The sequence below is a fragment of the Arabidopsis thaliana genome (genome assembly GCF_000001735.4).
Source record: "Arabidopsis thaliana chromosome 1 sequence".
In the NCBI taxonomy this organism is placed as follows: domain Eukaryota; kingdom Viridiplantae; phylum Streptophyta; class Magnoliopsida; order Brassicales; family Brassicaceae; genus Arabidopsis; species Arabidopsis thaliana.
Window position 1 is genome coordinate 25,811,557 of NC_003070.9, and position 10,743 is coordinate 25,822,299.

At 32.5% G+C, this 10,743-nt stretch overlaps 1 protein-coding gene and 1 pseudogene across 4 annotated transcripts; one reads left to right on the forward strand and one right to left on the reverse strand.

Annotated features, from left to right (window-relative positions):
• The first annotated feature begins 308 nt into the window (after positions 1-308).
• AT1G68735 lies at positions 309-747 on the forward strand (annotated as a pseudogene). 2 transcript variants are annotated; one of them is made up of 2 exons: positions 309-393; positions 528-747. The 2 variants fall into 2 exon arrangements; another variant differs by having other exon boundaries at positions 309-747.
• A 145-nt stretch (positions 748-892) lies between these two features.
• Positions 893-5,427, reverse strand: PHO1;H1 (EXS (ERD1/XPR1/SYG1) family protein). 2 transcript variants are annotated; one of them, NM_105547.3, is made up of 12 exons: positions 4,794-5,427; positions 4,400-4,703; positions 3,759-4,198; positions 3,597-3,668; positions 3,316-3,445; positions 2,892-3,015; positions 2,532-2,781; positions 2,287-2,436; positions 2,014-2,166; positions 1,636-1,914; positions 1,361-1,497; positions 893-1,269 (listed from the first exon to the last, which is right to left on the reverse strand). In NM_105547.3, the coding sequence occupies exons 1-12, from the start codon at positions 5,016-5,018 to the stop codon at positions 1,179-1,181; spliced, it is 2,355 nt and encodes a 784-aa protein (NP_564940.1). In that variant the 5' UTR covers positions 5,019-5,427; the 3' UTR covers positions 893-1,178. The 2 variants fall into 2 exon arrangements, with proteins under 2 accessions (NP_564940.1, NP_001322237.1); NM_001334380.1 differs by having other exon boundaries at positions 1,361-1,914.
• Positions 5,428-10,743: the final 5,316 nt, after the last annotated feature.

Consider the following 10,743-nt stretch of genomic DNA (forward strand, 5'->3'; position numbering starts at 1 on the left):
TGTTTGTTTTAATCTTTAGTTAAAAATTTTTGTTTTTTGTTTGACTTATTGTTTATCTTGCTACATTTTCTATTATGTTTTTTTTTTTCATTTGCATTTATGATCTTCGTATATGTTTTGACCACTTGTAGTCAACTTTCACTTTAATTAATTTTGAGAGATCTTTTCTACATGTGTCACTCATTCTGATCTTTAGCCAGTTTCAGAATCTAATTTTCTTTTCTACTTTTATAGTTAGTACATGCATCTAATTTCTTATATATACCGTATTCATGTGTATATACATAACGAACCAACACACCCATCACTTTTAATTGAAGTTTTCATTTCGATTATATCATCAAAGATCTCTAAAACTCCCGTTCTTGCTATCTTCATGCGTCCTCGTTCTAGGTTTGATTCACACTTTCACATATTATATCATTAATATTTTAAACTAAGAATCCACATTACGTATATTCAAATATCTTCTCTTTTATTTGATAATTTTCTTTAACTCGTTGCCTTAACAAAAATATTTATATTAGGGCTGGTGATAAATTTATGTCACAAGGACAAGAACTGTGTCATGAATATTTTCAATTAACAGCACCATGTGAAAAGCAACCATGTATTGATATGTGTAGTTCGAAGTACAAGACTGGAAAAGGCGTTTGCGGGCCAGCGGTACATCAATGCTTCTGCACTTTTAGTTGCACAGTTTAATTTTTATGTTCCTCTTTATAAACTATTCTCAATTCTAATGAAGAATAATATTTTCTAGAATTTATGTGCATGTGAATTATGATTTCAATTATTCGACAGAAACTATAAATTAGTAGTATTTCTAATTCATATGTCGAATCTCGATTGATTGGTTGCGAGATGAGTAAGGCTTACGATCGAGTAGGTTGGGACTATATTAGCTCAAAACATGGCGATTGTTGATGTAAAGATATAACTCTTTTAGTTTGTTTTTTTCCTTCAATGTTTTGGTGATGAACGATGGGAAAACAAATGGGAGAATTCTTTAGTTACATCAATTTCTGAACAAGAATAATATTAATTTTGAAGATTCTTGATCACTGATCACAAAATATGGTTGATCAAGAAAGAACAAATCCTTCCCCCTTCTTTTTCTTCTCTTGTTCTTTCAAATCTGACGAAGCAAACAATATATGATGATCGACCAGATCAGATTAGTCTTCTTCATCCACTTCTCTGAAAGGAAGCGGCACTGTCTTTACAGCGCGAAATTTCCCTGCATTATTTAGATGCTCATTCTCCAATCTGCATATGTTTTGTATTTTGTCCACACAAGTATCAGTATATATCCTGAATCTGATTCCAAATAAGATTCTTAAAGGGAGATTAATTTTACCGGTAAAAGTTCCATTGTCCTCTTCTGATGACTTCAAGAGCAGCCAAGAACAATCCTGTGACTCTGTAATCCACATGCTCAAAACTTGAGTGCAAAACTGTTTGTAGCCATGCCAACCTCAGAACAAGATTTAGAACCTACAAAAGAAATCAGAATGAATCGCGGAGCATAAGTATGAGAAAAATTGAAGAGGAGAATCAAATTGTTCTCACTAGTTTTGTTTTCTTTGTTCATTTTCTTGTTGAGATTTTTGGATATAAGATTTGGGTTTGTACCATAGAGAAGTAGTAAATAGATTTTTGGCGAAGCATGAGTTGGTTCCTAAGCCAAGGGTTGTTGGAGTTATGTTGAAGTAAACCCCAATCTTTTACAAAGTCCCAATACAATTGGTAAATTGTAGCTACACTTGACATAGCCACCACAAGACAGAGCCAACCAAGGCTCCTCTCCTTTTCGTAAGCCACTTTTGTTCCAGCGGCTAACATAGCTGAAACGTACTTCCCTAGGTTCACTAGGTGGCTCGTTTCACCTTCATCAAACCACCTCCTTGCACACTGTTTCAAAATCATATTTCAGTATTTTCTCCCTAACTTGCAAGAGAAGAAACAGTAACTTGGGGAAGAAAGAATGATGTTTAGTGTTTTTTAATTTACCTGCATTGCTCTCCAGTAGTATGGGAGGAAGGAAACAGCATATGCGAGATCTCTGTAGTATTTGACTCTCATACAATATTCATAGTCCTGTGTTGCATAGCTACCGGTTATATAGTAGCAGGCGATGTATTCTAGGTTCCTTAGCATCGGTACCTGCGAAAGTAGAGTTAGCCCATTGTCAAAGATAAGATTTTGATTCAGGGTCTATGGAATGAATCAATTTTTTTTTGTTTACTCTGTTTTAGTCTATGGAAATGTAATTTATGGTATTACCTGACTACAAAGTTGATCAGCCATGAAGAAATCGAGCATCACAACTTTGTAAAGAGGTGAAAAAACTATGTTTCTAATGACTGATATAAGCCTGTAACGGCTCGATTTGTAAAATATGTTCAAGGGACAAATCAGTATCAGCAAGAAACCCTGTAAAAAAAAAGCAAACAGATTAAGTATACAAATTTTACTAAAGAATAAAAAAACACTTGATGAAGAGTGACTATTGTTTGGTAAATAATTACCAGTAGTAGAAGGCCAGGGATCACTTGAACTTGTCGAAAGGAGTAACCTTTTTCCAGAAGTGATAGATGAACAAACATGACACCGGCTATCGCAGACATTGAAGCAGTACATATCAAGAAAACATCTCTGTACTTGAGCTCATTTTTTGACCCGAGTTCGAAGATGAAACTATAGTTTATCCTCGCTTTTCGCCACATAAATATGTTGCAACCGTATAAGAATAAGTGCAAAAACAAGAGTCCAAACATGCTGCAGAACACATGAAAATTTGCCATTAGCTTCTATTGAATAAATATCTCCTATTTATAGATTACCATTAATCATAAAATTTTATCAGTGCTTTTAATTAGATCACTCGCCTAAGTACAGGATAAGCAGTTTCCATGTAGAAAGTGTTCGCAGAGTGTTGTCTATACATTCCAGTGAGATGAGCCACAATGATATAGCCAGCAAGAAGAGCAACAAAGCAACCAGTGAAAAGACCTGATTAGAGATTAAATATTAGGACAGATTTGATTAAAATCTCCAAAGATTCTTTAGCAGACAAAAGATCATATTATGCAACAGAGATTATAACACAATGTGATGCTCTTAGTTGTCCACCCAACACTCAAAGATTAAAGGTTACATTGTGGAATCCTAATGTGTATGTGTGTGATGGGGTCCAAAGGCTTTTATTTTTTTTGTTGGTCTGAAAAAGATTTTGTGTATGCAAGTGCACATAAAAATGTCATAGCAACAGGTAAATACTTTTTAAAAAGAATAAAGCAATAAAAATCTTACCAATGAAGAAGGTGACAGAGTGAGACTCTTTACGGTGGTGCGGTTTCAGATATTTCATCGCCTTTCTGCGATTTTCTCCTGCCAAGTGCTTGATGAACCATTCCTCAACTTCATCTGATAGAATCATCACCTGTCATATCCCAAAACAATAATGAAAAACTATTTTGTCTCTTTCCATATTGCTTAGCATATTAAAGTGACAAGACAAGACTGTAGGTATCGATTTTCCGCTTACACAAACTTGAAAGACAAAAATCTTAAGTAGATTTTTTTTTAGTTACCTTGTCTGAAATATTGAAGTAAGAACTTTCCACCACTTTGAGGTAAATTGGAAGGATTTGTTTTCCAGTTACCTGAAAGATAAAAGGGCTGGTTTTAAAATCGAATATCGAAAAAAAAACTTTATAGAAACTCTGCTTGAATTGCTCTGATTTAATACTAACCTTATCGAACTTTTTGAGAATGTTCATGAAGGCTAATATGTTCAAGTTTCTGTAAGTTTTGAGATAATTTAGCCCTTTAAAGAGTTCTGTCAAAGCTCCTTTTATCATCTTCTCGGCGTGGCTTAGTTTTTTCTTGCTGATCTGCAGCTTATTTCCTCCATCTGGACCATTTTTCTTCGATGAAGACTGGTTTATCAAGTAACTGATAGCTGAGAATGTACGAGAAGGATTTGTCAATGGAATCTTGATCTTCACATTCTTCCCTTGGCAGCTGAAAACACGACTAGAAACCGTGGTCAGCTTCGAGTCCTCGTTGTTAGCTTTGATCGGTTCTTCTGATCCCAGAGACTCCAATGCTTCTTCCCCATTATCCTCCAAATTATCTAAGCAAGATACCTGAAGTTGCATTTCCTCGGTTCTGCCCCTAACAGAGTCGTACTCTGTATTCAGAAACAGAGCAAATAGTTATAGCCAATTCTTAAAAAATCATTCATTTAAACAAAGAGATTAAATAAACATAAAAACACTAGTCTGATTAAATAACATAAAAACACTAGTCTTTCTTTTTTTGTGTTTAAAGGTCTACTTTATTAATCAAGCAAGTCTTTATATATATATTTTTAATAAAATCTTTTTATTACCGCAAGAGATGGTGCATGATATGGAATCGTCTTCTTTTGATTCTTGAGTAGACTCTCCATTGGCTTGCTTTTGTTTGAAAGCATCTTTGAGCTCAATGAGTATATCCATTTGCTTCTTTAAACACTCTCCTCTCTCCAAGAACTCTTTCTCCTTTGTCTTGTAGAACTGATTCACTTTGTTAAGCTGCATGTCCAGACATGCGAAGAACTCTTTCGCAGCATCAGTGTCATCAGCAATCTTCTCCAGAAGTTCCGTTTCATACACGTCATTGTTACTTCCAGAAGAAGCAAGCTTCTTATGAACCTGTTTAAAAAGCATCAAAACCATTAACACAACAAACCCATGAATAGTTGATAAATAAAAGTCACAAAGGCTCAAGTTTATTTTTAGTACTTGGATGACACGAGATTGTTCCCGCCCCTTATTACCGAAAATGGAAAGCCTTCCTAAAGAGGACTTAACGGTTTTGATGAGAGAAGTTTCTGTGTGCTTCTTCTCAACTCCATTGGTGAACAAATGGATTTTCTTGAGGTCTTTCTTGAGCTGAGAGTAATCAACGAAGGCGTCTTTCCATTCGGGCACAAGCTGCCCCTCGAATTGCTTTGTGAACTTGACCATAGCGTTTTCTCTTTTAAGTCCTTAAACTCAAAAACTCAAAAGAGAAAATGATCAAGAAGAGAGTGTGTTTGTTTTGTGAGTGTAGGGCAAGAGAGGAGGATGAGATTTGTTTTATAGTGGACAAAAGCAAAGGCAGAGAAAAAAAGAAGAATATATTTGACTGGATTGCTTACTCCTACTGACGATGCCTCACAAAGCACATTCTCAAATATCCTTCTTGAAACCTAATTTCATGTACTAATTTTTATCCTATGCTCCTTCCACTTGTGCTTTTGGGAGAGGTAAATCTTGTCTCGTGTGGGACCGTCCTGATTCTCGCCAGTGTATATCCACCGTGCTTCCTCCGGCTACCGAGCTTCATATACCTTTCTCAACACTCAAAATGTTTCATCTTAGAGTGAAAGTTGTTATACGAACTATATGAGGGGCAAGGGTAAGGGTAATTTGGGTATTGTAAATCGGAGAACTAGAAATAGTAAGTATTTTGTAATGTTTTGTGTGGAAAAGGAAGAAGATAGCTGAAATGGACCAAAAAGAAATTAGGTGCCAAGAGACACAAAAGGTGAGTGAACTTAGATTGGACCAGCTCGATTTCCACTACATTTTTTCGGAGGACAATGAAAAATTTGAAACACATACTAAATCTTAAAGAATCAAGAAAAAAGAAGCAGAAGAAGAATTACCAATCAAATTCTGATTTCATAGTTTCACATTACAAATGCAGATACTACCAAACCATGTTATATAGCAGTCAAGTAGTGTGAGTTTTCACCTATCAGATCATGGATTAATGTTCTTTAAAATCCACTTCCATATCGACAAAATTACAATGCAATTACAAAAGCGCATATAAAAATCATAGTCATACCAAGTTTTTTTTTTGTCCAAGGGAACAAACAGTTTCATATTGTTTTTATTTAATTTCCATTCTTTTACAATGCATTGGTACTAAAAATATATTAAACTTTGCGTTTAGATGCCATAATTTTCGTAGTATAATCCCCTTTTGGATGGTTTTATTAAAGAAGTTTATGAATTTTTCTGTCTGATTATTTAGGGAAGAAAAAATTAAATAACAAAGCACACGATGCTCATATGAAACTTTATGCACGCGGTTTCTACAAGTACGTTCTGAGCAACCATTCGAATGGATGGCATTGAAAGTGGATCATAATGTGCACCAATATATATTCTATTCGATGTACTACTTCATAATATTAGTACAAATTTTGCGGATAAGAAATTTCTAAATTCAAAGTAATGTCAGCTAGAGGAATTTGGGATAATGATAAATATATTTCACTAACTAATGCCACTCAGCTTCTGCCTAATTAGTTATATATATATTTATCTTATAAGAAAACAAAAGGGTCAATAAAAGGAAAATACAAATGAAGGCAACATATGGCGGCCTTCCAATTACGGAAAGTCCATATTTCATGGAACTTTGCTTCTTTAATTTTATTTCCCACAATTAAAAACACCACATCTAGTTTAATATTGACAAAAATATAACACTTACTAAAGTTAATTATGTTTGTCCAAAAAAAAAAAAAGTTAAATATGTGAATAGGTTTAGTATTGTCTGGCCGAGTTTCGAACTAGTCCAAAAAATATTTTCTTATGGATTGCTGAATTTTTAGTTCATGATCAAACGTAAAACAACGTAAAATTCATATAAAACTAAAATCAGTGTGTTATAGAGTCCAGCGGCAAAACCCAAATAATAGTCGGGATGGAATTTATATGTAATCCAAAATATTGAGACCAAACAAAGATCCAAGAAGACCAAACAAAAACTGATTCACCCAGTTTATTAAAACTTTAACCTATTATTGATATTGACTATACAATTTTGTAATCTAAATTTACCTAAAATAGCTGTTTTTTTCCCCACCATGGGTTGAGACCTAAATAAATAACTCTAATTGAGATTAAAAAAAATACTGCAACAGATTTTATAATATAATATTTAATTTTAAAACCAATGAGACAAGAGGAAAATGATGGTCTGAGTCGGACCGCATTTATTTGTTTTCTAGCTTCACATATTCCACCACCTAGGAGACATCAGTTCCACATTTTTTGTCCTTAAACAGTTATGAGGTATATGTAGTGGTGACATGTAATTTAGTGAATATGAGGTATATGTACCGGTGACATGTAACTTAGTGAATCTATGATGTACACTTATGTAGAACAGTAGGTTAATCAAATCAGAAAACTCTAAATCATTTGGGAAACTTTAACAAAACCTGATAAAATCAATTTTGTAAGAATAAGATACCAACCTTCAATACTATACTATCTTTGATGTCGTGAGAAAAATATAGGGCCCAATTTTAGAATATATGGAGAATATCTGTACGTTGAGTCTCTCTAGATATAAGAAATATGCTCCTCCATCTTCATTATGTGTTTTTTCATTAACGCACATTAGGAGCAAAATTAACTTTTTTTGAAAATAACTTTTAAACTAGTAATATGTGTAACTGCACTGCTTATACGTCTAAAATCTAAATATGGGCAACCGTACCAACTATACGATTTTTTTTAACAAAATGGTTGTTGTATCCGTTGCAAAAAAAATGTATTATGTAAGATTATATTTGGAAATAAATAAGCTAATATTTTGATATAAAGTATATATATGTTTTTATCAGGAGGTTATAAGCCGAGTCCCATACATTTCTTTGATATTGGACCAGTTTTTAATAACGTTTTGTATCAGCTACCACTAAATCATGTGAGTTATTGGAAGTCTAGTAGAATATGTATTTTCACCAAAAAGACTTAAGCAGATGCCCTTTGCACAATACTATTGAAGTCTAAAGAATATATACTTATTTAGCTAGCACCTTCAGGAAAGTACGTGTATGTCGCACATCTAAGGTTATGCACAGTCTTTATTTGTTTTTATTTAACTTTAATTTTACCAACATGCATGCATGTCTACGCTATATGTACTAATACATGCTAGATTAAATTATCTAATTATCTACAGTTCAAAAAGAGTAACAACGATGGCTAACTTAAATTAGTATATGTGGAAGCATATGCCGTCAAGGCAGCGATGTATTAATGAAGTCTCCCTTTCCCTGTGTCTGGATTCGGATTCTTACAAGCCAACCAATGTGTTAAGAATCGATTATCTTCGAATCGTTGAGAAGAGAATATATATCACGATCCTCAGAGAAAAAGGTTGCTTTGGAGGTATTTTGCGATTGTGATGTATTTCTACTTGAATAATTCCATGTGTTTGGACATTGTTAAAGACACTATTCATTATGTATATTGCGTGTGTTGTATATAAAGTCTTCATATGTTTTACCTGCCAATTTTATAATACATATTTTAGTGTTTGATTTTTTTTGAATATGTAGTTATTAATAGACATAATTATGGTTGAATAGTAAACCTTTAATTTCTTGCAATGTTAAATAATATAAAATGAAATGAGAAGCTGCATGTAATCTTACCTAGAGAAAATTGTTTGTCAGTTTACTATTGCATGAAAGTTGTGAATCAATAACTTTAAGAGAGTTTGATATTATTCTCCTGATGATCCCTCCTAATTTACTATTCTCAGAGGTTTTAGTACTAAGAATTTTAAATTGATCCGGGGTTCGATTGTATAATATTTTAATGTGGAATCTTAATTAGTTTCAAAATAATCAGAAAAGAGGTATATCCATATGAAATATTTCACTTAGCCTTTTGACAAAGCAACACTTGGCTCAATTAAAATTGATCTACAGAATCTCTATGGTACTTTTATATATTTTCCAAATCTTATTCAAGAGAAATTCTACATCACATAGAATTAAATTATTCAAAATAGAATAATTATAATGACTTCAAATTTGATATAGAATAGATTATTAAAAAAAATAGTACCCCAGTAAAAACATATTTGCTATACTTTAAATAAATGTAATCGTATTATTCATTTTGGACACAGGAAAAAATCGTATTATTCATTTTGGACAGCAGGAAAAAATCGTATTATTCATTAACTATTTTTACTTTCTTCCTAAATTAAAATATGTTTATTAGTGTATCACCTAGTTAAAAAAATAATAATTCTATGAAACAAATCTGCTTTGTCAATTTAGGAAGAAAGAAAAAATGGATCATATGTCTTTCTCCGAATGTTATTGAATTCAAAGACATATTGATCTAAATTGCCACAGGACAAAAAGAATCAGTTAATATGTTTTTAAAATTTCTTCATATAACAAACGTATCGGGAATCTGAATATATACTTTTTTCATCTTATCTTGTATAATTTATTAGGTTTAGAATACTATATGAAGATTATGCCTTATCTTCTTAGTATAATGCCGAGGATAATTCGTTGTAAACATTTCTGCACATCTAATTTCATTAAAATATGTAAAATTATACTATCCACACATACATTTTTCTCCAATTCCATACATCATACATGGTGGAAAATCCGGTTACTACTATTATGTTGCAAACCAAATAGTTAAGATATCGTCGTAAATCAAGTTTTCTATGTTGCATAACGTTTGTCGTTGCTTTAGTTCCATCGGAAAATGAAAATGCAATGGATTTGTGATAATACCTTAAGACATCTAGCGACTGTTTTAATTTACTATTATCGTAGATGAGTTGCTATTAACGTCATCAACAGAGTAATCGACCTTCTCAAATTTATCCGTTTAGTTCAGTTTTTTGAGTTAGATTGAGTAATGTTTCTTTTTATTGATTTCACGTAATTTTGAATTTGTCGTACATATAGTTTAACTCGTAGTACTAAAAATAGACCGGTGTTGTTTTATTTCTAAACTCTACTCTTTCGGGTTGCTTCAAAAAGGAAGTTTCAAAGGCATAAACGATGGACTGGCTTGCTTCTTCTTTTTTTCTAACGATGGACTAGCTAACTTACAATATTGGGTTCTCTATTTTCAACTGAAGTTTTCTACACATGAGGCATCTTTTTTAAGATTACTATTTTACTTTAAGAGAAAGATGATGTGAAATCAATAAGTTATAAAAAAAGGTCATATAAAGTCTCTGTCAGGTAAATTTTAGATTTATATATGACAACATAAAAAAAAACTATAATTTTTTTTTTTATAAAGTAATTATAGTTTCATATTTTTTAAAGAACATGTAGTTTCTTCTATATTGAATTTGATATACAAATCACATTTTATCAATCGCGGAATCAATTTGTCGAAAAGCGGTAGGGATTGTGGTTGTACGACAACCAAAAACCACAATTTGACTCAAAAAGATAAAAAGGCAAAGTGAATTCAATCATTTCAGGCAACATCATCTTCACAATATGTGATTGTGTATGTTTATTTATAGGACCCAAGAATGCATGTTTATCTCACTATTATGACATCATTCCATGGTTTATTGCCAATGATCTCACCCAACAATGTTGTTCAATGATTCAGCCGATTGTGGATGGTAAAATGGATGTCGGAGCTACCACCCACCTAACCTCGTAGCTATATACATGACCTAGGAACTATGATTATTTTGCCATTAAAAGACGATGTACTATTGGACATCAGTAAATTAGATTGTTTCATTCTTAACATGAAGATATATCTTGGATCTGCCTGTTGTAGGTATTAACAATTTTGCAGTTTGATTTATTACATAAGGTCTTTGATATGGTTATTTTTGACAGTTGACTAATAAACGTCTTTAGGAAACTTGTATGAGAAAATAAACTTTTGT